Source organism: Salmo salar, chromosome 22 (assembly GCF_965601325.2).
Source record: "Salmo salar chromosome 22, fSalSal1, whole genome shotgun sequence".
Lineage (NCBI taxonomy): Eukaryota > Metazoa > Chordata > Actinopteri > Salmoniformes > Salmonidae > Salmo > Salmo salar.
Genome location: NC_138312.1, coordinates 22061707 through 22088996, shown reverse-complemented (window position 1 = coordinate 22088996; position 27290 = coordinate 22061707). Strand labels below are relative to the sequence as shown.

General features: G+C 42.0%; 1 protein-coding gene and 1 pseudogene across 6 annotated transcripts in view; one reads left to right on the top strand and one right to left on the bottom strand.

Moving 5' to 3' along the window:
• Window positions 1–27290, bottom strand: part of LOC106582941 (calcium-dependent secretion activator 1) — a 184478-nt gene that overhangs the window by 17560 nt on the left and 139628 nt on the right. For 3 of the 6 annotated variants that reach the window (XM_045705179.2, XM_082967425.1, XM_045705182.2), the window contains 7 exons: window positions 26046–26187; window positions 14344–14499; window positions 13845–13992; window positions 12676–12750; window positions 12495–12578; window positions 12042–12074; window positions 10843–10950 (listed from right to left, as the gene is read on the bottom strand). In XM_045705179.2, coding sequence (XP_045561135.2) covers window positions 10843–10950; window positions 12042–12074; window positions 12495–12578; window positions 12676–12750; window positions 13845–13992; window positions 14344–14499; window positions 26046–26187 — 746 coding nt within the window. Of the gene's footprint in view, window positions 1–10842; window positions 10951–12041; window positions 12075–12494; window positions 12579–12675; window positions 12751–13844; window positions 13993–14343; window positions 14500–16354; window positions 16499–26045; window positions 26188–27290 lie in introns of all 6 variants that reach the window. The other 3 variants (XM_045705168.2, XM_082967427.1, XM_082967426.1) reach the window with 3 other exon arrangements.
• LOC123729727 (uncharacterized) lies at window positions 8246–8354 on the top strand (annotated as a pseudogene).

Below are 27290 nucleotides of genomic sequence, written 5' to 3'. Positions count from 1 at the left end.
CTCAGTGAATAAAACCGAGCAAAGGCCTGAGCAAAGTGAGCCATACTCCTTTCAAAACGCTGCTTAGAGGTGGATTGAGGGGCTCAGAATGATGGGTAAAACACTTGTGGACTTCAGACTATAGGGGGAACGAAATGGAATAAGCCAGCAAGCACTTGAGGATCCCGCCGAGCACCTGAATGGGAAGGAGGGACGGGGGGAAGAGAGGGGGTGCAGAAGGTGAATGGCCTGCCTTTTGGGACCAATTTGTTTCTTTTCACCCTTTCCCCCTGCCTCTCCGCTGACAGATGTACAAAGAGGGCCCGCGCTGAGCCTCTCATCCACATGCACCGGCAAGCAGCTGTCACTTTTGTCAGACAAGTTAATCAAACAAATGCCACCATACCTCCCTTTCGATAGAGAGCGAGAGACAGAGGGAAACAGAGAAAGCGAGAGAGGGGAGAGAGAAACAGAGAAAGAGAGAGAGAGGAGAGAGAAACAGAGAAAATGGTGTGTGTATGTGTGATCAACCGATCCTATCACCCCTCTTCCCCCAACAGGGGGACTTGTCCCACTCAACATAAAAGATGGCTCCATTTAACTTCCATTTCCCTCGTCTTATGTTATTCATCCATTCCTTTCCTCATTTGGTGTTGACCACTGACATGGACCTCTGGCACTCTGGGGTGGGTCAGGAGGGATTTATGCAAAGATCACATTGAGGGTAGATGGATGGATGGATGGATGGATGGATGGGGGGAAACAAAATGCTCCCTCAGTAATTATAAAGAGTCTAAGCTGCTTACAGACTTCATTAAAAGGAAGCGAAACCTTTTGATATGTTTTCAACAGTTGCAGTGAGTCTATATACTACCTGTTTGTTATCCTTAGTCTTATTTTATTCTGGCCTTCTATCATCCAGATTCTTCATTATCCATTCCAAAGCCTCTTTTCACCATTGGTTTATATCAACATAAAAGAGATTATTAACTGGCATGAAAAACAAGTATTGCGTTCATAACGAGATGTATCATGGCTTTACATGGGAAAAACGCATCTTACTCTTGCTATTGGATTCACACAAAATATATCTAAGACTGGCATGCATTGTGTTAACACGTCCTCATCCTCCTAAAAACATTTCTTCACCCATATTTGTGACTATGTAGATTTTCCCCGAGTCAATGACGCTTTTGTTTAAATAGTAAACATGTTTGCTTCTCTTTTTGTATATGTAATTTGATATGAAGCTAATCCAATTGATAAAGGACGATCAACAACACAAACCCCCCCTCATGAATATAGTATAGTCTTCAATAGGGCAAATACAGTATTTCATTCTACATGATGTCTTTTTTCACAGTAAAAGTGAAAAACTAAATCCCCAAAATGAAACCCTGACTGGTAAACAACAGAAGCAACAACCCCAGCATGTGTTTTCATTTCACACCCAAGTTTAAATAGAAACACACGCATGTCTGTCCCAAGGAATTATACTATACATTCATTCTATCATAAAAAAAGTTTAACAAACATATAGATTACAAAAACTAAAATAAGACAATGTTTAGCTAACGTTGAAAGTATGTATTTGTATTTGCCAAGGCAGCAGCTACTCTTCCTGGGGTCCAGCAAAATTAAGGCAGTTTATACAATTTTAAAAACATTACAATACATTCACAGATTTCACTACACACTGTGTGCCCTCAGGCCCCTACTCCACAACTACAAGATATCTACAGCACTAAATCCATGTGTATCTATAATGCGTTTCTTGTCGTGTGTGTGTGTGTGTGTGTGCCAATGTTTGTGTTGCTTCACAGTCCCCGCTGTTCCATAAGATGTTTTTTTTATTTGTTTTTTTCAATCTAATTTTACTGCTTGCGTCAGTTACTTGATGTGGAATAGAGTTCCATGTAGTCATGGCTCTATGTAGTACTGTGTGCGTCCCATAGTCTGTTCTAGACTTGGGGACTGTGAAGAGACCTCGTGGCATGTCTTGTGGGGTATGCATGGGTGTCCGAGCTGTGTGCCAGTAGTTTAGACAGACAGCTCGGTGCATTCAACATGTCAATACCTCTTATAAATAAAAGTAGTGATGAAGTCAATCTCTCCTCCACTTTCAGCCAGGAGAGATTGACATGCATATTATTAATATTAGCTCTCTGTGTACATCCAAGGGCCAGCCGTGCTGCCCTGTTCTGAACCAATTGCAATTTTCCTAAGTCCTTTTTTTGTGGCACCTGACCACACGACTGAACAGTAGTCAAGGTGCGACAAAACTAGGGCCTGTAGGACCTGCCTTGTTGATCGTGTTGCTAAGAAGGCAGAGCATCGCTTTACTATAGACAGACTTCTCCCCATCTTAGCTACTACTGCATCAATATGTTTTGACCATGACAGTTTACAATCTAGGGCTACTCCAAGCAGTTTAGTCATCTCAACTTGCTCAATTTCCACATGATTTATTACAAGAATTAGTTGAGGTTTTGGGTTTAGTGAGTATTTTGTTCCAAATACAATGCTTTTAGTTTTAGAAATATTTAGGGCTAACTTATTCCTTGCCACCCACTCTGAAACTAACTGCAACTCTTTGTTGAGTGTTGCAGTCATTTCAGTCGCTGTAGTAGCTGACATGTATAGTGTTGAGTCATCCGCATACATAGACACTCTGGCTTTCCTCAAAGTCAGTGGCATGTCGTTAGTAAAAATTGGAAAAAGCAGGGGGCCTAAACAGCTACCCTAGGGAATTCCTGATTCTAACTGGATTATATTTGAGAGGATTCCATTAAAGAACACCCTCTGTGTTCTGTTTGACAAGTAACTCTTCATCCACATTATAGCAGGGGAGTGAAGCCATAACACATCAGTTTTTCCAGCAGCAGACTATGGTCAATAATGTCAAAACCTGCACTGAAGTCTAACAAAACAGCCCCCATAATCATTTTATCACCAATTTCTCTCAGCCAATCATCAGTCATTTGTGTAAGTGCTGTGCTTGTTGAGTGTCCTTCCCTATAAGCATGCTGAAATTCTGCTGTCAATTTGTTTACTGTGAAATAGGCTTGTATCTGGCGAAACACATTTTTTTCCAGAAGTTTACTAAGGGTTGGTAACAGGCTGATTGGTCGGCTATTTGAGCCAGTAAAGGGGGCTCTACTATTCTTGGGTAGCGGAATGACTTTAGCTTCCCTCCAGGCCTGAGGGCACACGCTCTCTAGTAGGCTTAAATTGAAGATGTGGCAATATCGTCTGCTATTATCCTCAGTAATTTTACATCCAGATTGTCAGACCCCGATGGCTTGTCATTGTTGATAGACAACAATAATTGTTTCACCTCTTCCACACTGACTTTACGGAATTCAAAAGTACAATTCTTGTCTTTCATAATTTGGTCCGATATACTTGAATGTGTAGTGTCTGCGTTTGTTGCTGCCATGTCATTCCATAGTTTGCTTATGTTGCCAATGAAAAAGTCATTAAAGTAGTTTGCAATATCAGTGGGCTTTGTGATGAATGAGCCATCTGATTCAATGAATGAAGTAGCCGAGTTGGCTTTTTCGCCCAAAATTTCATTTGAGGTGCCTCAAAGCTTTTTACTTTAATTCTTTATATAATTTATCTTTGTTTCATAGTGTAGTTTAATTTTATTTAGTTTAGTCACATGATTTCTTAATTTGCAGTACATTTGCCAATTAGTTGGGCTGCCAGACTTAATTGCCATACCTTTTGCCTCATTCCTCTCAACCATACACTTTTTCAATTCCTCATCAATCCAAGGGGATTTAACAGTTTTTACAGTCATTTTCTTAATGGGTGCGTGCTTATTAATAACTGGAATAAGTAGTTTCATAAATGCATCAAGTGCAGCGCCTGGTTGCTCCTCATTACACACCACAGACCAGCAAATATTCTTTACATCATCAACATATGAATCACTACAAAACGTATTGTATGTCCTCTTATACACTATATTAGGCCCAGCCTTTGGAACTTTGGCTTTCCTAGATATGGCTATTATATTGTGATCACTACATCCTATGGATTTGGATACTGCTTTAAAGCAAATATCTGTAGCATTAGTAAAGATCAATAAATGTTGATGATTTAATTCCTGTGCTGTTTGTAACTACCCTGGTAGGTTGACTGTAATCTCCTCAACAAAGAAACAAAGCAGGGTCATCACTCTTGGTCTAACTAGAGCCTTCTTTCCTTCATTCTCTCGTTTCTGTCCTTTAGCTTGTTTATCTGGCTCTCCTGTTCGTCTGCCTGACCCACCCTGGCTCTCCTCTCCGTCTGCCTCACCCACCCTGGCTCTCCTCTCCGTCTGCCTGACCCACCCTGGCTCTCCTCTCCGTCTGCCTGACCCGCCCTGGCTCTCCTCTCCGTCTGCCTGACCCACCCTGGCTCTCCTCTCCATCTGCCTGACCCACCCTGGCTCTCCTCTCCATCTGCCTGACCCACCCTGGCACAGTTCATTTTGCGTGCTTCACAAGAAGCTCAAATTGATTAAACTGTTCACTTGGCTCTGTGCTTTTGCGACCGGATCCTGTAAAGTGATAAAGTGTCTGGGACAGTGAAGTGGTATTGCAGCAGGTCTGTCAGTTATCCTCCTCATAATCATCCCCACCACCACCACAAGCACAAGCCAGCAGCAACATCAACAGTAGCAGCAGCAGAGCAATCTCAATCGAACCTAACCCCTCCTGCTCTCCCCTCCATTGCCCTTGCCAGTCGTGAACCGGTTCCCTGCGTGGCGATTAAAGCGTTTTAACGTCGTCATAAAGTGCAATCTTGCAGATCTGATAACTACCAAGGTCAAGGGAAATACTTCAAATCAATCAATGAGCTGGGCCCTAATCCCCAGGAGGCAGATTAAGTCTATAATTGACCCGTGTAATCTGTGTATCTGTGGTTGGCCAGGGAACAACTGGACCCAGTGCCGGCCGGGCACCATGCCTCCCAAAATCTCTGTTCCCTGGCACTGGGGGCTGGAGGCCAACACCAGGCAGCTAGCATATCAGTGCAGAAGCTGGATTTGGCCTTGGCTAAAGAGATGGCTGTTTTAATCAATGATCTCTGGGCCAGCCGCATTAAGTCGATGAGCCCTTACGTTAAGCACAGCTGTTTTAATCCTCTTCTCTTCAGCTGTTCTTTCAAGAACTACCAGAGAGAGGAGGAGGAGGGGATATGGGGGGAAGAAAACAAATGATTTGTTCCTCTCCCCCACACGCTCGCTCACTCCATTCAGCTCCCTCCCTTTCCCTGCCCCTGAACTTAACAAACTTAGCCATCTGACTGCGAGTTTCATCTCTTTAGCACTGTATACAATTTGGTGCCGCTTAGGCAGCTTGGAAAAAGAGAAATTGCTCCTCTGTAAAACCTATAGCACATCACAAAAGCCATCTGTACTTTGGGAACAGTCCTGTAAGATTAATCCTTACTGTTGAATAATACCCGCATCACTCTCCCCAAACAGAAAAACACACACATACAGACATACACACATACATACACAGACGCACAAACACATCCAGCACACCTGTCCGAGCCTCAATTTTCACAAACAAAAATGTATTATTAAAGAGATCATAGAATGATTGGATTCACGGTGAGAATCGTGGCATGTAACAATGGCCTGAATCAAATAGTATTTTTCTTCTCACTGATTGCAATGACAATTCAGAAAAAAAAAATTGTTTTACCCTCTTGACATTGGCACAGAGCTGTAGAGCTGTTGTTACTGAGAGAGAAGAGGTGAAATACTAAAATAATGTTATGGTTTACCAGCCCCCCCCTGCCATCCAATCTGTCACAACATAGGCCTTATTCACTTTCTAATATGTCTCCAATCATAATTCATTTCTTGGGAGTTGTTGTTTTCTTAACATATTAACTTATGCCCATATGGTCAGTCTGATGTCAAACGGCATCCCAGGCTAAAGTCAGTGCTTCTGACATGTATTTAAATGAAGTGAACCATATCCTTATTGTGTCTGATATGACATCTACTGACGTCTTGAAGAAATCCATGTCTCCACCCTAATTAACCCTGAGGGGACATAAGGTATGCCTCCAGATCAACTGGCTCCAAAACACACACATGCACAATTACATTTAAACCCTGACCAAATGTCATCAGGACCCAAGGGATTAGGGTAGGGGAAACAATTGAAAACAGAAATTGTCCCTAGAGGAACGTCTTATGTTGTTACTCCTCAGAGCCATTGCTCAGGTCTAAGGCTGAGGGTGGGCATTATAATGGATTCTTAGGAAGGGCCCTAGCCACACCCATACCACTAAATCTGACCTTAACCTTTATAGGGCTAAGACATTCCCTCCACGTATCTGATTGGTCTTTTGGCTCCTTCTAAATCATCTATTCTAATGGGCACCAATTGTACCAACTCAACGTGGGACGTAAATCATTGCAGGTCAAAGGGAGATCAAAAGACAGAAGAGAGAATTTTGATCTTTGGTTTTTGTCTAGATGTGTAAAATGTACGTGAGGGATATTAATTTATAGAGGCATTGTGTGATTTGAAAAGTAATCCCCTCATGATCAGCAGTACAGAGAATAATAATGTTATTTTCAAGGTCAGCATCTCAATCTCTTAATTTGTTTTATATTATGATGAAATAGAATAGGATTTAAATCTTGTCTTCTGATAATCTATTATGGGATGACATCAAAACACCTGAAATGCAAATCAATTTCATATTATGTTTAAGTGGATATCATGGATGGGTAGGATTTTTGTTTTATTTCTTGAAAAGAAAAATATCCCTGTAAAAAAAGTATTTATCCAAGATAAATATATTTTGATTACACTTAACTATACTACTGGCTGTTCACCTGTTTTTTTTTCTTCTTAGAAATAACATGGTTGAAATGGTAATAACTTCATGAAAACCTAATAATTATGTTATAATTTATCCCCCCCAAAAACACATGAAATCTTAAAGGTCCAGTGTAGTCAAAATTCAGTTTTGCATCATATTGTACAGCTGATAAAACTATTTGATTAGTGTTATTTGCTGCTAGTTGCTGGTTGAAAATGCAATCTACACAGGACCTTCTAATCAGCAGGTTTGCATGGGAGGAAGTTTACGCTTTCCATGGTGTAAATTGGTTAATAGACCAATAACAAATATAGTTCCAAACCTCTCTGCCAAAAACAGCTATTTTTCAGTTTTCCCCTCCCAGACAGTCCGAGCAAAAGTCTTGCTTGAGAATTAGTTTTTTTGCAAACATTTTTGGCACATTTTAACATAAATCTATTTGAGTAAACCAAGAAATGATTTTATATTGATATTAAAACGGCTGTATTGGGCCTTTGATGTAAATAGCAGCTGAAGCCAGACTATAACTTCAACCATTACCAATAGTTATGTCTGACAGGATGCACATTTTGTTTACAGACAACAGCACGTGCTACTTTATAATTAGTTATAGAATAAATTATTATCCCTGGAAATAAAAGAACAAAACAAACAATCCCCATCCTTGTTTTTATAGAACAGATGCCCCCTCCCCCTCTCTGTTTAAAAGTGGTATGATCCCCATGTTCTTTGGTCCTTTCTATAAAGTGTTATCGGGGGTGTCGGTGAAGGCAGACATTTATGTCTAAGAAGCAGTAAGGCTGAAGTTATCTGATCCTAGACTAACTCGTTTGGGGGAGCATCAACATTTGGGCACAATTTTGACAGCTTAACAATGTGGAGATGTTGTAAAAACCGACTAATATTCAAAGTATTAAACTATTTTAAGTGGCTGTTTTGGCAACATCCCTGCACTCTTGTGCTGTCAAAATGTGTCAAAATGTGTCCCTGAGTGGCGCAGCGGTAAAAGCACTACATCGCAGTGCTGAGGTGTCCCTACAGACTGTGGTTTGATCCCAGGCTGTGTCATAGCTGGCTGTGACCGGCAGCCCCATATGACGGTGTACAATGGGCCCAGTGCCTTCCAGGATAGGGGAGTGTTTAGCCAGGGGGCTTTCCATGGCTCACCACACTCTAGTGAATCCTTGTGGCAGGGCCGGGTGCATGCAAGCTGACTTGGTCGTCAGTCGAACTGTGTTTCCTCTGACACATTGGTGTGGCTGACTTCCGGGTTAAGTGAGCAGTGTAATAAGAAGTAGCACGGCCAGGCGGGACATGTTTTGGAGGGCGCATGACTCGACCTTTGCCTCTCTCGAGCCCATTTGGGAGTTGCAGTGATGAGCCAAGGTCATAATTCCGGGATAAAATGGGCAAAATAAAATAGGCTTGTGACCAGACCACCCTGGACATGCCTGATCTTGGTAGCTAAACAGGGTCAGGCCTGGTTAGTACTTGGATGGGAGACCGCCTGGGAATACCAGGTGCTGTAAGCTAAAATTGTTTTTTACAAAAATGTGTTCCTCAGTGTTGTACGAATGCCAAGGAGGTTGTTAAGGGAGGGATGCTGAGTGCATGCATGTATGTATGGGGTGAATCTCCAGGGAGATGGGCCTTGCTAGTAGATGTACACAGAAAGATTATTTGACTCTGAATCATGCCACTGGACATAATGTGTTAAAACAATCTGACATGAGAGATAAGTTCCATTTCAAAATATATAGCTAGGTGGGAAAGTGTTTGCAAAGTAAAGCTGAAAGAAATGTTAAAAGGCATTGTGGTTCAAGTGAGAAAAAGAAAGAGATGGAAGGAAAGGGAAAATACACAGAAAACCAAGGGCGTTTTTATGCTTTTGATCCCTGAGCATGAACGCATAGAAACAGCAGCATCACGCCTTGGTCATATTGAGCAGAGCGACAAGAAAAGGACAACATAGAGGAGTCCTACAGCGCAGCAAGACACCTTCTGACGCCACAGTACTGCCAGAGGGAGAACAGATAGAGAGTGACATATATATATAGAGAGAGGCCTCTGCTATAATCAGAGAAGAAATGCTCTTCTGAGAGAAGACGATACAAGCCAAACAGCAGGTCAAAGCAGCAAGAGAAACAAACATGGAGAAGAGACACTTTCACTCAGAGAAGACTGATAAAGATAGAAGGAAGGTCATGCCAGCAGGCCTTAGGGGAAGCCACACACACACACACACACACCCGCATATAACACACACCGACACACACGCACAGGTGCAATCTGAGGTTCTCACCCCAAAAAGAGTAGTGGACAAATTGGTCAACATGCATCAACAAGGATTATTTAGATAACCAGGTTTCAGGCTATTCCTTAAGACAGTGTTCTCTTTTCTCATTTCTCCCCCCACTTTATTCACTCTCAAATACAAACTCATTATATTTCTCTCTTTCCCACTCTTCCGTTATTTCTTTCTTTCTCTCCATCCTTCTTAAGCCCTCATTACAATAAGCCCTGGGTCAGAGGCCCTCCTGTCTGTTTGTCGTTCCTAAGAGGAAGATTTAGTTGGAGGAAGACCTCATTATCAAAATGGGACGGTTCCAAATGTCTTGTATATAGTCCAATGTGGGGAACGGGTCAGCAGTGTGTGGGGAACGGGTCAGCAGTGTGTGGGGAACGGGTCAGCAGTGTGTGGGGAACGGGTCAGCAGTGTGGGGGGGACGGGTCAGCAGTGTGGGGGGGACGGGTCAGCAGTGTGTGGGGGGACGGGTCAGCAGTGTGTGGGGAACAGGTCAGCAGTGTGTGGGGAACGGGTCAGCAGTGTGGGGGGACGGGTCAGCAGTGTGTGGGGAACGGGTCAGCAGTGTGGGGGGAACGGGTCAGCAGTGTGGGGGGGACGGGTCAGCAATGTGGGGGGGACGGGTCAGCAGTGTGTGGGGAACGGGTCAGCAGTGTGTGGGGAACGGGTCAGCAGTGTGTGGGGAACGGGTCAGCAGTTTGTGGGGAACGGGTCAGCAGTGTGGGGGGAACGGGTCAGCAGTGTGTGGGGAACGGGTCAGCAGTGTGGGGGGACGGGTCAGCAGTGTGGGGGGGAACGGGTCAGCAGTGTGTGGGGAACGGGTCAGCAGTGTGGGGGGAACGGGTCAGCAGTGTGTGGGGAACGGGTCAGCAGTGTGTGGGGGAACGGGTCAGCAGTGTGGGGGGGACGGGTTGGCAGTGTGTGGGAAACGGGTAAGCAGTGTGGGGGGAACGGGTCAGCAGTGTGGGGGGAACGGGTCAGCAGTGTGGGGGGGACGGGTCAGCAGTGTGGGGGGGACGGGTCAGCAGTGTGGGGGGAACGGGTCAGCAGTGTGGGGGGAACGGGTCAGCAGTGTGTGGGGAACGGGTCAGCAGTGTGTGGGGAACGGGTCAGCAGTGTGTGGGGGACGGGTCAGCAGTGTGTGGGGAACGGGTCAGCAGTGTGTGGTGAACGGGTCAATCTTGGAACAGGTCAGCAGTGTGTGGGGAAACTGGTCAGCATCAGCCGACCTACTAACCCTAACCTTTTGATCTGATTATTAATGTTGCTACAGATCAATTAGTGGAAGAACACAATGTATTCTAATGGCTGAAGACAGAATTTAGACTGGGGAATTGTAAAGACGCTATTAAGTAATCTTATAGGAGGGCATTCTATTGTGTGGCTTTTAATTGATGAACCCCTGTTTGCTGACTCGCAGAGAGAGAACACTGCTTAAGATAATCCTCCTCAAGATTTTGCACTTCTCAAACAGAGATAAACAGAAGATGCAGAACACTTCAATAGAGAAGACACAGGCTAGAGCATAGTGTATTCAGTATGGAGGGAATAGTTAGAAGTAAAGCAAGGGGTAGAAAGAGAGAGAGCTACTTGTACAGCTGCGGAAGAAAAGCCAGAGAGCTGTTCAAAATGAGACTTATCCCTCTGAACCGACTGTTTTATCACATCTTGGAGAGCCTCCCCCTGTAAGGGAGGAGATGGCATTGGTTACTTACGGCAAATAACCTTTCTATGTACACCTCCTCATTGACCTTATCCCGCAGCATGTCCTGAGAATGGCGCACAAAGGTCACGTAACCGTCTGCAATGTCCATCCCAGGCTTCTGCAGAACGAGAGAGAGAGAGAGAGAGAGAGAGAGAGAGAGAGAGAGAGAGAGAGAGAGAGAGAGAGAGAGAGAGAGAGAGAGAGAGAGAGAGAGAGAGAGAGAGAGAGAGTAATTAGCCCCCCAAAAAACAAATTCATTGTCTCACCAAGGCACCGAAACCTGTTTACCTCATAATAAACATGATGGAGACCAGCAAAGTGACATAAGTTATTATCAACTGTTATGTCATGTCAAGCTCTAAGACATGCATATGAAAAACTGACAGGTATTAAAATAAACATTCAACCCAAAGTGTTATCAAATTGTCATTTTCAACTCAGAAAAAAAAGTATTAAAGTGTACAGTTGACATCTCTGGAGAGGTGTTTCATTTGCAGTGCATATAGACCCTGGGCTATGGCTGTCTTTTTCACTGAACTTCCTATTAGAGATCTGTACTTGGCCCAGAATCATCTGTCACAGTCTGGGCATGTGCAAAGTGAACAGAAGAACCAGGAACACGTGATCAGGCTGCTGAACAGACTGTTAGGAGGGCTGCCATTTCTCATGCCATCTCAAATATTCAAACAGGACAATGCGTTTGCAAATAAGACACTCAATTTGTGTGTGTGTGTGTGTGTGTGTGTATTTCCCCCTCGCGCCTCTTCTCCGGTATATGAAACACATCCTTTGTGCCAGAGGACGAGGTCATATGAATTTGTATTACCCGCTGTACACTGAACTTAGTTAACACATCCCTGAGTGGTTCCAAAGGGTGCAAATTAGTATGTTTCTCCAGTGTAATTTTATTTTGTGCATTAAGCAAACAATTACCATGCAGAAACTAGGGCTCTGGCCCTGCGGACATAAGAGGCCCAATCACAGATCCACTGACAAGGCATACATTTAAAAAGTGCCGTGTTGAGCTTTTGTGGGTTTTTGTTACACAACACAACAGAGACACTCACAATGACATGCCTAGCTGGCTGTTTTTGCCCAGATCCATATCAGGGAAGATGGAATGACACACACACAAACACGTACACACGCACACTTGGACTGGGACAAGAAAAACACAAGTACTGATAATAATGCTATTCTCCCACTTACAGGTACATCCACATACTTTGATGCAGCTTTCACCTTGAAATGAGACAGAGAGTTTAGGTGAAAAGGAAAGATTTGAGATTCCAACTGTGCAACTTCCTTTCATTGCAAAAGCTGTATACTGTAAGTGTAGCTTCAGTGTGTGACTGCAATATGCTTAAGTGAGTCATGCCAGGAAATGTAATAACACAGTTCACTCAAAACAAATATAGACTTCTATTACAATGTTCAGGAAACTACTAAAATACATAACCTTTTCATGCATTGGGAGTGTTATCATGAGCAAATTGAGGGAGAGAGCTGTACATACTCTGAACATATGTTTGCTAAAGGTACAATATTTGAACAAGACTAATCCTACCCTATGATGATTAAAATCATTTAAAGATCAGGGTCCAGTTCTGTATGCAGTGTACGATGAGAAAGAGGGGAACGAGAGAAGGAGTGCGTTCTTACTGTGAAAGAGAGGAAGGAGGAGAAGAGTGTGCCCTCGTCGTATCTGGACAGTTTGGCTAGGACACTCTCTAGAATGACCACAAACTGACAGACAGGGAGTTGTGTTACTAGCAATTCCATCACATTAAAAACAACACTCATGTAATATCACTTTCAGATGTGAGTAAGACAGCAACAGCACCTTTGCTACCAGTAAGGTGATCATCTCCTTCACAGTCTCCTCTATGAGAGCGTCGATTTGGGAATGGTACTGTCTCTGTGAGGTAAAGAGACATATTAATCACAACGTCCATATCCAGCGTCCCTCCCTTCCCTTATGTTTGTTGTTACCAGGTCTCACAGTAGGCCAATATGCTAATCTGTAGTATGACAGCATTCTTTTGTCTTCATGTAAGCCATGTTAAAGACTTCAGACTAATTCATTCGGCACTGATAATTGGTGTCTGTCTCTAGATTGTGCAGAGATGAGAACTGTCAAATCTACCCCATGTATATTCAGTACCATCCACACACATGCTAATGAAATCAAAACATTTCAAGTGTTGGAAGACTGGGAAACACTGCATTGATGGCTAATTATACATTTGCGAACTGGGAGTGAGATTTCAATTGAATTGTTAGCCACACTTACCCAATCTCTAACAAACTTTCACAAGATAGAGAAAAGAAATGAAAAAATGATAGTGAAAAAGCAAACGACTACAGCAAAATCACATATTCAAGCAAAAACTAAATCAGGAGACACAGCAATCACAGTAAGTGCCATTGAAACTATTGTCAGTGAAAACCTTGACAGAAATACATATACAGAATGTACTACTATACAACATGTATTGTATAAGCATAGCATTACATAATATGAGCAAATAGAAAGAAATGGAAGCATAGAAATGCTGATTCTAATTGACCTGGAGCTCCTGAATCCATGCAATTTTAAGAGAATACACATCTAACACACAGCTGGTGAGGACAACATGATTTCCCCAAAGTGCATTGGTACTGCTCCAGGGTGGATACTGATCAGTGATATATCATATAAATCAGAGTGAAAGAGAAATCACTGAAATCACTATTAGACATCAGTAAAATGATTTACGTTATATTCCATCTAGAATATAATAGGTGGAAACTGTGTTGGTCTGAGGCTGTGCAGATGGATGTGGACTGGTATCTGATGTCTGATATAAGACTGGTATCTGATGTCTGATCTAAGACTGGTATCTGATGTCTGATATAAGACTTGTATCTGATGTCTGATCTAAGACTGGTATCTGATGTCTGATATAAGACTGGTATCTGATGTCTGATCTAAGACTGGTTAAAGACTATAGGGAGGAAGGAATCCTCTACCTCCTGTCCCAGTTCCATGGCACACAGCTTGGCTGACTGGGCCTTGGCATCCACCATCACGTTGAACATGGTGCAGATGGACTGAGGCACGCGGAGGTCTGTGGTCCGACTGCTCTTCTGGAGCTTGGCCTCAAAGGCCACCCTCGTTCTGGAGACAGGGACAAAGAAAGGAGAGAGGTTGTGGAGCACTATACACGGACCTACAATGTCTGTGTGTGTGGATGTTGGATGTTGCTATTTCTAGGGGGTTTAAGGTTAGAATTAGGGTTAGAATTAGGTTTAGGGTTAGGGTTAGGAGCTAGGGTTAGGTTTAGGGTTAAGATTAGGTTTTTGGGTTAAGGTAAAGGGTTAGGGTTAAGGTTTGGGTAAGGGTTAGGGAAAATAGGATTTTGAATGGGATTGAATTGGGTGTCCCCACAAGGTTAGTTGTACAAGACTGTGTATGTGTGTAATTGTGTGTAAGCAAGTGCAAGGGTTCCATTCAGGAGCGTTCTCTCACCGTTTGACGCAGGACTCAATCATGTCGCTGGACATGAGTTTGAGCCTGCTCTCCAGGTGTTTGCCAAACTCCTCCTCAGGCCAGTGCAGGTCTCTGATGAAGGTCTGTAGAGCATCCAGCTTCCAGAACAGGTCCTCGGATGTCCCCGAGCCATTACTGGGCAGGAAGAACGGGGCACAGGTCAGGGGTCACAGCTAAGGTGTTAAAGGTTAGAGCACTGATACCCAACAGGAGAACACATGGGGGGTAGAGGACTACATCAAGGATCAGAGAGGATGGGCAAATCTAGGTCTCAGGATTCCAATTGTTTGGGTTATTTTTACCATTTACCGATTGGTTATAAACTATTTTGAATGGAAGATACTATATCTTTAATCTATTCCTGGCCAATGAGGTTCTATGAATTGTGTTCATCAAGGTCCCAATCAGTGTATGGTAAAAATAAACAGACATGAGTATGTCTTTGACCAATTAATAACCTCAGAGTTGAGTACTTAACCAGGGAAAGAGTAGGGGTTCATGCACACTTCAGGTTGGTCAGTTAGTTAGTGCACTCTGGGAAAACACACAAGGAAGGGTGGGGTTGCTTTCTGATCAGGTGGTGGAGACTATATCCCACTCCCATTCCCTGTCCCCTTCCCCCAACCCCTGCAGAAAGAGAGAGCAGATCTCTCCAGCCACACAGGTCTCTCCAGACACACAGGGGCCTCCTCACAACTAGTGCCCACAGGTAAGAGCTCCAACACAGGGTAAACAGGGACTTATCCTCCCTAGCACACTGTGGCAGACTGGAGATCAGATACATGTGTGATGGAAAGACACAAATTCAATACTTTTAAACACTAGCTTGGGTAGGGCCTCATTTAATAATGGTGTGTATTTAGCATTTCCCATTATTGGTGTTTTTCAATCAGCTTAAAAAGTAATTTGTTTCTTTCCACCCTTCAGTTCAAACACATGCAGTAGGAGGAAAATGAAAAGCCATTGATGGTTCTCCATTTTGAAACACTGCCTACTCTAACCCCACACCCCATGCTAGGGCCTTGGCATGAACATGGCTGCAGGTAGAACAATAAGAACACTGGGACAACTTGGATTCTGGAAAAAGAACATCAGATCACAGGCAGTGTTTTACTACATATTTTAGAATAGGCTGAGCCTGTTTTTTCCAAATGATCAACAATGTGTTTGTGCCAAGGCTGTGTTTGAGTTTTCTTTTGTGGGGTGAGATTGACTTAGTCTTTATGGCTTATTTACAAGATACCGAACCTGCTTTTAGTTCAGGCCTATCTTTGACAGAGCAGTGCCTTTACATTTTGGCAGCGAATGTATTCATTTCATCTCTCTCTCTCCTTTCACACATTTTTAGTAGCTGGTGCTGGAGATGTTTCACTTTGGTAATGTGTCAGGTGTACCTCAAGGTGCAGAAGAAGTGCTTTGATCAACATATCTAAACATAGCTTTGCAATTATCTTCACGCTGTGTCTCTCATTGGTCCCCCGGGAGGGCTGCTAAGGACTAACAGGTAGACATGGAGTTTTACAACTGGCAGAATCACTAATGAAATGGGACTTCATTTCATATTCCATCAAATATAAAAGTGGGATCATTATCATGGTGTGAATGAGTGAACATGATCTGTTTTAAAGTAGGCGTATCTGAGAGGCTCATGCCTCAGTAAAGACAAACACCATGAGCCCTAGAGCTGATCAAAGCTCTCCTACTTCTGCACGTTAGGCATGGTTGGTTTTACAAATGCACTACAGGCCCTACTACGGTATGAGTAAAATGTGTCAATGTTTTATTGTAGCCTATTGTTGAGTAGCTGCCATTAGCTAACTAAGTCAAATCAACAAGGCCAAACCTGACCCCATCTAAATTAGGATTGGTGGATATTGCCTGTACATCTCCAGAAATGTAGCCAGTACTTCAGAGGACATGTGACATGTTCATGCCAAAAACACACATGCATTTTTCATGTTTCAGGCTCCAACAGAGACTCAATACACACTCTGAGTCATATGTAGCTGCCATCCAGTTGGGTGTAGAAAAGCTAGGCATTGTTAGTAGGCTAACTGGCGGTAGATTTGGTACTTTGGGCATTTGGAGCTTGACATTTGGTAGATTCAAATCAGGAAGATTACTTGTCAGGCTCCTGTGTAGAGGAAACAGATGTGAAGAACTAGAAAATGTGATGTGCTATAACAGCGGTAATATGGATGTGTTTTCAAAGGGAAAGTGAAGCAATGCCAAGAAAAAGAAAAACAATTGGTGAGGCAGAGCAAATTTACAAGAAAAATAGCAGTTATTAAGTTGAAATAAGTAAGGGTATAGTTGCAGTGAATAGAAGAGACAAATCTAACGTTGAAAAATGATGTGTAAAGAGTGTCTTATCAGCATTGCAGAGAACAATGACTAAATATAGTTAACAACTGATAACTCAACATATGGTGACAGCAAATAGCTTTGACATTAATACCAGGGATACCATATGAACACTAGGGAATACCAAACAGAGTACCAAACATTTTCAGACATATGGTCTTAGCTGCAATAGGGAAAATGTGAATTAAATAGATAGTAAATAATCTTGCTAGTACAAATTAATATATTTGGTAACGATTTACTTTGACTACATGTCCACAACACATTTATTACATATCTTTAAGTATTTCATGAACGCTTTATAACAGGTCTCAACCACATTATTAAAGGTTAATGAAATATATTCATTGCATATCTATAGTGCATTCATGTCATGCTATGCAAGAGCTCATATTTAGGTATCTTAACAGATGCATCATTACAATGACAGCATAGTGTCATCATTATGGCTGTTGTCAAAAGTGTGCTTCTGCCATACCAGTGTTAGTGAATATGCCAAAAGGCCAAACCACATTTTGAAAATTATGCTGATATATAGCCTGTACCAGCCCCATTTCCCCCACCGGCCAGTATAGGCCCATGACTTACCTTCTTCTTCTTCTCACTGAGGTCAATGGTGAAGGAGATCCCCACAGGGTTGCATCCTCTGGGTAAATTTTACAGATCACATTGTGTAGTGGAGGGTCATATCATAACTCTTTCATATCTCATTAGCAACTCTCATTCACATCACAATTAAGTTGATCATACTGGTCTATAATGCACACATGAAAGGTCTATGTGTGTATTCTATGCAGTCACATTAAAGTCAAATCTGTTTTCACATTCATAAAGCATTTATAGCTAAGCACTTCATGGTAATTACCTGTACAGTTTGCCACTGATCTATAACACCAACATTAAAGGTCTATGTATGAATTCTATGCAGTCAGTGTAATATAATTTATATTTTCCCATTCATAACACATTTATAAACGTGCCTCAATTATCAAGAAGAACACAGACACAACACAGAATTTTAAAGGAAATATGAACATTTGTATTTACATTTTCTAGATGTAGCACATAAATCAATTGCTGAAGTATCTTACTATTCACATTTTTCAGTTCAACTTTTCTTTAATAGATTTAACAAAGATTGATATTTATTGTATTCATATTCAATTCCTCATTTCAGACTCATAGCTAGCAATAACTATTTTAGTATGTACAACGTACCCTTATTCACTAATGTAGCTAGCTAGCTAGCTTAGCTCCTGGCAATGTCAACACATTTTCCAACTTTGTCAATAAAAGTTAATCTCATCATAAAACTCATAAGACATTTAGTTCACAGTGATAGGTATCTGTATATTTTAAGACATACATTGTACTTTTGGACATTATGAGGTGAAAAATATATCATCTTTACTCCACACACAGAGACGCATACAAAGCTTTTCCTCGCCCTCCATTTGGCAAATCTGACCATAAGTCTATCCTCCTAATTCCTGCTTACAAGAAAAAACTTGAACAGGAAGTACCAGTGTCGCACTGAATTTGGAAGTGGTCCAATGAAGTGGATGCGGTTTCGCTAGCACAGACTTGAATATGTTCCTTGATTCATCTGATGGCATTGAAGAGTTTACCACATCAGACAACAGCTTCATTAATAAGTGCATTGACGATGTCATCCCCATAGTGGCCGTACGTACATATCCCAACCAGAAGCCAGGGATTAAAGCCAACATCCACATTGAGCTAAAGGCTAGAGCTGCCACTTTCAATGACTGGGATACTAATCCAGACGCTTATAAGAAATCCCGCTGTGCCCTCTGACGAACCATCAAACAGGCAAAGCGTTCATACAAGACCAAGATCGAATCCTATTACACCAGCTCTGATGCTCGTCAGATGTGGCAGGGCTTGAAAACTATCATGAATTACAAAGGAAAACAGTCATGAGCTGTCCAGTGACGCGAGCCTACAAGACGAGCTAAATTACTTCTATGCTCGCTTCAAGGCTAGCAACACTGAACCATGCATGAGAGCACCAGCTGTGCTGGATGACTGTGTGATCACACTCTCCGTAGCCGGTGTGAGTAAGAACTTTAAACAGGTTAACGTTCACAAGGCCACAGGGCAAGAAGGATTACCAGGACACATACTCAGAACATGCGCTGACCAGCTGGCAACTGTCTTCACTGACATTTTCAACCTCTCCCTGATGCAGTCTGTAATACTTACATGTTTTAAGCAGACCACCATAGTCCCTGTGCCCAAGAACGCCAACGTAACCTGTCTAAGTGACTATCACCCCTTAGCACTCACATATGTAACCATGAAATGCTTTGAAAGGATGGTCATGGCTCACATCAACATCATCATCCCAGACACCCTGGACCCACTCCAATTTGCATACCGCCACAACAGATCCACAGATGACTCGATCTCTATTGCACTCCACTCTGCCCTTTCCCTCATGGACAAAAGGAACACCTTTGTGAGAATGCTGTTCATTGACTACAACTCAGTGTTCAACACCATAGTAACCTCCAAACTCATCACTAAGCTAAGGACCCTGTGTTTAAACACCATCCTCTGTAACTGGATCCTGGATGGCCCCAGGTGATGAGGGTAGGAAACAATGTATCCCCCACGTTGACCCTCAGCACGAGAGCCACTCAGGGGTGTGTGCTTAGTCACCTCCTGTACTCCCTGTTCACCCATGATGGCGTGTACAACATTTAGATGTAACTCTGACATATACATTGTGAAATCTCTTAAAGTTACAATGTTTCTGTTATAACATCTTAAATGATATCTCAAAAAAATAAATTATCTGACATGCTAGTTCTTCAAGTCCCTCCCGACCATTTCCCACATTCTTTGTGTTAGAAATATTGTTTCATTATCCACTTTTGGATGTTGGGAGTTTTGGTGGGAAGAATCTCTTTGTAACAAAAGGGTTCTTTCCCCTCAATACTGCATGGCAAGGGAAAGTTACTGCAAGGTATTTACAACCGTCATAAAACTGGCCAACTCCCTCAGGAAAGTCTTGAAACGTTTGATTAGCCGGCACCTTTGATCTCCATCCAGGAGGGCAAGTCATGGCACTAGTCACTTTATTCCTACCTACAGTATATGTACATACAGTTGAAGTCGTAAGTTTACATACACCTTAGCCAAATACATTTAAACTCAGTTTTTCACAATTCCTGACATTTATAGTAAAAATTCCCTGTCTTAGGTCAGTTAGGATCACCACTTTATTTTAAGAATGTGAAATGTCAGAATAATAGTAGAGAATGATTTATTTCAGCATTTATTTTCTTTCATCACATTCCCAGTGGGTCAGAAGTTTACATACACTCAATTAGTATTTGGTAGCATTGCCTTTAAATTGTTTAACTTGGGTCAAATGTTTCAGGTAGTCTTCCACAAGCTTCCCACAATAAGTTGGGTGAATTTTGGCCCATTCCTCCTGACAGAGCTGGTGTAACTGAGTCAGGTTTGTAGGCCTCCTTGCTTGCACACACATTTTCAGTTCTACCCACAAATATTCTATAAGATTGAGGTCAGGGCTTTGTGATGGCCACTCCAATACCTTGACTTAGTTGTCCTTAACCTGTTGGGGGTAGGGGGCAGTATTGACACGGCCGGATAAAAAACGTACCCGATTTAATCTGGTTACTACTCCTGCCCAGTAACTAGAATATGCATATAATTATTGGCTTTGGATAGAAAACACCCTAAAGTTTCTAAAACTGTTTGAATGGTGTCTGTGAGTATAACAGAACTCATATGGCAGGCAAAAACCTGAGAAGATTCTGAACAGGAAGTGGCCTGTCTGACAAGTTGTTGTTCATCTTGGCTCTTTTTATTGAAGACTGAGGATCTTTGCTGTAACGTGACACTTCCTACGGCTCCCATAGGCTCTCAGAGCCCGGGAAAAAGCTGAATGATATCGAGGCAGCCCCAGGCTGAAACACATTATCGCCTTTGGCAAGTGGCCGATCAGAGGACAATGGACTTAGGCGCGTGCACGAGTCGACCCCGTGCTTCATTTTCTTTCGTCTGTTTACCTAAATGCAGATTCCCGGTCGGAATATTATCGCTTTTTTACGAGAAAAATGGCATAAAAATTGATTTTAAACAGCGGTTGACATGCTTCGAAGTATGGTAATGGAATATTTAGAATTTTTTTGTCACGAAATGCGCCATGCTCGTCACCCTTCTTTACCCTTTCGGATAGTGTCTTGAACGCACGAACAAAACGCCGCTATTTGGATATAACAATGGATTATTTGGGACCAAACCAACATTTGTTATTGAAGTAGAAGTCCTGGGAGTGCATTCTGATGAAGAACACCAAAGTTAATAACATTTTTCTTATAGTAAATCTGACTTTGGTGAGTGCTAAACTTGCTGGGTGTCTAAATAGCTAGCCCTGTGATGCCGGGCTATCTACTTAGAATATTGCAAAATGTGCTTTCACCGAAAAGCTATTTTAAAATCGGACATATCGAGTGCATAGAGGAGTTCTGTAGCTATAATTCTTAAAATAATTGTTATGCTTTTTGTGAACGTTTATCGTGAGTAATTTAGTAAATTTTTTGTAAATTCACCGGAAGTTTGCGGGGGGTATGCTAGTTCTGTAAAAAGCTGTTTTTTGATATAAATATGAACTTGATTGAACAAAACATGCATGTATTGTATAACATAATGTCCTAGGGTTGTCATCTGATGAAGATCATAAAAGGTTAGTGCTGCATTTAGCTGTGGTTTGGGTTTATGTGACATAATATGCTAGCTTGAAAAATGGGTGTCTGATTATTTCTGGCTGGGTACTCTGCTGACATAATCTAATGTTTTGCTTTCGTTGTAAAGCCTTTTTGAAATCGGACAGTGTGGTTAGATTAACGAGAGTCTTGTCTTTAAAATGGTGTAAAATAGTCATATGTTTGAGAAATTGAAGTAATAGCATTTCTAAGGTATTTGAATAACGCGCCACAGGATTCCACTGGCTGTTACGTAGGTGGGACGATTTCGTCCCGCCGGCCCTAGAGAAGTTAAGCCATTTTGCCACAACTTTGGAAGCATGCTTGGGGTCATTGTCCATTTGGAAGACCCATTTGCGACCAAGGTTTACCTTCCTGACTGATGTCTTGAGATGTTGCTTCAATATATCCACCTAATTTTCCCTTCGTCATGATGCCATCTATTTTGTGAAGTGCACCAGTCCCTCCTGCAGCAAAGCACCCCCACAACATGATGCTGCCACCCCCATACTTCACGGTTGGGATGGTGTTCTTCGACTTGCAAGCCTCCCCCTTTTTCCTCCAAACATAACGATGGTCATTATGGCCAAACAGTTCTATTTTTGTTTCATCAGACCAGAGGACGTTTCTCCAAAAAGTACGATCTTTGTCGCCATGTGCAGTTGCAAACCGTAGTCTGGCTTTTTTATGGCGGTTTTGGAGCAGTGACTTCTTCCTTACTGAGGGGCCTTTCAGGTTATGTCGATATAGGACTCGTTTTACTGTGGATATAGATACTTTTGTACCTGTTTCCTCCAGCATCTTCACAAGGTCCTTTGCTGTTGTTCTGTGATTGATAGGCACTTTTCACACCAAAGTATGTTCATTTCTATGAGACAGAACGCGTCTCCTTCCTGAGAAATGGCGGCTGCGTGGTCCCATGTTTATACTTGCGTACTATTGTTTGTACAGATGAACGTGGTACCTTCAGGAAATTGCTCCCAAGGATGAACCAGACTTGTGGAGGTCAACAATTTATTTTCTGAGGTCTTGGCTGATATATTTTGATTTTCCAATGATGTCAAGCGAAGAGGAACTGAGTTTGAAGGTAGGCCTTGAAATACATCCACAGGTACACCTCCAATTGACTCAAATGATGTCAATGAGCCTATCAGAAGCTTCTAAAGCCATGACATCATTTTCTGGAATTTTCCAAGCTGTTTAAAGGCACAGTCAACTTAGTGTATATAAACTTCTGACCCACTGGAATTGTGATACAGTGAATTATAAGTGAAATAATCTGTCTGTAAACAATTATTGGAAAAATTACTTGTGTCGTGCACAAAGTAGATGTCCTAACTGACTTGCCAAAACCATAGTTTGTTAACAAGAAATGGAGTGGTTGAACAACGAGTTTTAATGACTCCAACCTAAGTGTATGTAAACTTCGACTTCAACTGTATCTACCTCAAATACCTCGTACCCCTGCACATCGACTCAGTACTGGTACTCTGTGTATATAGCCAAGTTATCGTTACTCATTGTGTATTTATTCCTCGTGTTATTTTTCGACTATTTTTCGTTTTTCTCTTTGCATTGTTGGGAAGGGCTCGTAAGTAAATATTTTACTGTTTGTCTACACCTGTTCTTTACAAAGCATGTGACCTTTTTTTGTTCTTTTATTTGAATTAAGAGACAAACATCATCACATTCTTTCCATTTTGGATGCACTATCACAGGAGAAGCGTGTGAGAGTTGAGTGGTCATTGAAATGACACTTCCTGGTGAACTCTCTCTTCTACAAAAATCATTAAAAAAATGAATTAAATATTTTGTTAACCTTTTTCATGAAAGAAAGTGTACATTTGTACATTTAAAATAACAAAAAAAGCTATTAAAAGCCAGAAGAGTGCTAGGCTGTCACCCGGAAGCGATGCCACCATGACTTACCTCTCATCTGCAGTCAAAACATAGAGAATGATAGAGGCTTCTAGTTGCCAAAAGGCCTTATTAGCGTGGGCAGCGCCATATTAGCATGGGCAGCGCCATTGAGGGCTTCCACCATTTTAATGTAGTCAACTGGGTGGGACTTCCAACTTCGTTGGCTGATCCCTCCTGATGACCTTGTTGGAGTCATGTCCAACCGGATCATCAGGCGGGATCAGCCAATCGTGAAGAAGAACATTGACTACTTCTAAATGGAGATAGCCTCCATGTCGCTGCCAATGCTGTCACAGACGCTAGAATGGCACATATACAAAGATGAGTTCTCTATATATCTCTATGGTCTCTCTTAATTTGTCCTGTTTTAAAAGGTCTGTAATGTGCAGAAGTACAATGTAAACAGTGAAATAGCGAACATTGTTAACAAAATGTTTAATAAGGGGGAAACACTAGCTAGCTTTACCACCTTGTGTTATTACGTTTTACTCACTAAAATAGTTATTTCTAGCTATCGGTCTGAAATGGGGAATTGAATTTGAATGCTTTGAAAATGAATCTTTGTTAAATATATTCAAGACAAAACTAACTGAAAAATGTTAATAGTAGGATTCTTTGGCAATTGTTTTCTGTGCTAGCTAGCTAACGTTACATATGGAAAATTGAAATAAAATACCATTCTGTGTTGTGTTCGTATTCTTTTTGATAAGTGAGGCATGTTTATAAATGCCTTATAAATGCTTTATGAATGAGAAAATTAAAATGACAGTACATTAACTGCATAAAATGCATACATAGACCTTTAATGTTGGTGTTATAGATCAGAGTGGCAAACTGTACAGGTAATTACCATGAAGTGCTTAGCTATAAATGCTTTATGGGAAAATAGATTTGACTTTAATGTGACTGCATATAATTCATACCCTTCATGTGTGCATAATAGACTAGGACTAACTTATTTGTGATGTGGAGAAGGGCTGTTAATGAGTTACGGAAGAGTTATAGTATGACCCTCAACTACACGATGTGATCTGTAAAATTTACCCAGAGGATTCAACCCTGTGGGGATCTCCTTCACCATTGACCTCAGTGAGAAGAAGAAGAAGGTAAGTCATGGGCCTATACTGGCCGGTGGGGGAAATGGGGCTGGTACAGGCTATATATCAGCATAATTTTCTAAACGTGGTTTGGCCTTTTGGCATATTCACTAACACTGGTATGGCAGAAGCACACTTTTGAGAACAGCCATAATGATGACACTAAGCTGTCATTGTAATGATGCATCTATTAAGATACCTAAATATGTGCTCTTGCATAGCATGACATGAATATGCTATAGATATATTTAGTGAACCTTTAATAATGCGGTTGATACCTGTTATAACATGTTCATGAAATGCTTATGAGTAATACATGTGTTATAGATATGTAGTCAACGTAAATAGTTACCATATATTTTTACACAATTGCCCACAAATATATACTGAACAAAAATATTAGTTACAGTTCATATAAGGAAATCAATCAATTGAAATAAATAAATTAGGCCCTGATCTATGGATTTCACATGACTGGACAGCGGCACAACCATGGGTGGGCCTGGGAGGGCATGGTCACATCCACTTGGGAGCCAGGCTCACCCACTGGGGAGCCAGGCCCACCCAATCAGAATAATTTTTTACGTCAAAATAGGGCTTTATTACAGACAGAAACACTCCTCCGTTTCATCAGCTGTCTGGATGGCTGGTCTCAGATGATCCCAAAGGTGAAGAAGCTCGGACGTGGAGGTCCTGGGCTTGCATGGTTACACGTGGTCTGAGGTTGTGAGGCCGGTTGGAAGTACTGCCAAATTCTCTAAAACGACGTTGGAGGTGGCTTATGCTAGAGAAATGGACATTACATTCTCTGGCAACAGCTCTGGTGGACATTCCTGCAGTCAGCATGGCAATTGCACGCTCCCTCAAAACTTGAGACATCGTTGGCATTGTGTGTGTGACAAAACTGCACATTTTAGAGTGGCTTTTTAATGTCCCCAGCACAAAGTACAGCTGTGTAATGACCATGCTGTTTAATCAGCTTCTTGATATGCCATAACTGTCAGGTGGATGGATTATCTTGGCAAAGGAGAAATGCTCAATAACAGGGATGTAAACAAATTTGTGCACAAAATTTGAGCGAAATAAGCTTTTTGTGTGTATGGAACATTTCTGGGATCTTTTATTGTTGCTCATGATACATGGGACCTACACTTTACATGTTGTGTTTATATTTTGTTCAGTATACATCATTTATGTGGATAACAACCTATTTCATGTACAAATACATGGTACAAATGATCACCCCAAAAATATCTGAATACTTATTTTAGCATGAACAAGAAAGCCTAAAATCATTGACAGTAATTCATGTTTGAAAAGATATTAGCATCTACCTATATTGTATTTTGGGTAGTACCCAACATCCTTCATTGATTAATTGGCCTACATGAAGAAAGGTATGCTTAGGTTACTGCAGTATGACTAGTCTGGGTGCCAGTCAGTTTCTGCTATAGCCAACTTGAATGCAGAAACTGTGTGGCACCCAGGATATCCAATCATTACAATAGGGTGTTGATTCTAGATGTTGAGGTGCCCTTACTTGACAGGCTCCCAGGACTCTCTCTCGAAGCCTCTGTGGATGGACTGGGCGATAGATGACTCCATGAGGTCCACATATCGCACCACAAGGGGGGCGTACAGGTCCTGCAGGTGTCTGTGGAACTGCCCGTTGCACAGGTTATCTGAGACAGGAAAGAGCATATATTAAGTCATTCATTAAATTGTAACACCAAAGGAACAATCATCAATATAACAGCCAAGGGAGAATGACTTGTAAATGCTTCTCCTTCCTGTCTTCCTTGAAGTGATCGCTGTCTTGAAAGGACTGGTCTTATGAAAGCTATGCTGTGGAACCCTTGCTTTAAGCTTTTGAGTCCTATCAGAAGGAAGCTAATAGTAGTCTAGCTCCTCGCTATCAGCTACCGTACTAGACAATTCTCTCTGTTGTATATCTGTTGCCTATAGTTTTTTCAGACAAGGCATGACTCCTCTCTATTCAACTGGTAAAAAGGCAACGCTAACACAGACCACGGGAGATAAAATGGAGGCCAGTGTGTGCTAATGTGATGGCTCACGGCTCCACACAATGGGTCTGTATTTTATCCCTTTGAGCGCTCGCTCTCCCTCTCTCTGTGTGTGTGTGTGTTTTTGTGTGTGTAGGCTATATGTGTGTGCTGCGTGTTATAGAAGTCAAGGTCGATGATACACGGTAGGTGCGATGTTTATTTTGTTCCTTGATTGCCGCTCTCCAATTAGCCACTTGAGCGGCTGCTGTACACTTTGATGTACTTGTCCAGAAGTGATGATGCAGGGCTCGCCCCTCTCCCAGCCACTTCTGTTTTAGACCTCATTAACTGCTTCAATGGCGTCTGACTTTTGGCGCCTGTCTGGTGCTAGGGGTATTTCCTGCCATATAAGCTAGCTGCTTTGGGGAGACAAAACAAATGACCTTCTGTGTAAAATGCCCCTGTGATATGGAATGGTAGTTGTGGGGATGTTGCACTGTGTGTGTAGTGTGGATTTTGACATTGTATACTGTGTTAGTGTGCTCCTGTAAACCACTGGAGGACCCTGAGGGAGACGGATAGATGGATGCTATTTTGGTGACCATATCACTCAACACCATGTGAGGTTTGCATGTTGAGTTATGCTGTCAAAGTCATGGGAATTAGAATTACTAGTATTACATGGAATTAGTCCATGTATGCTACATCAATTATACTGTATGTAAAGTGTGCACTATGAAATCCAACATGTGTTGTCATGCAGTGATCACTGGAGCCTT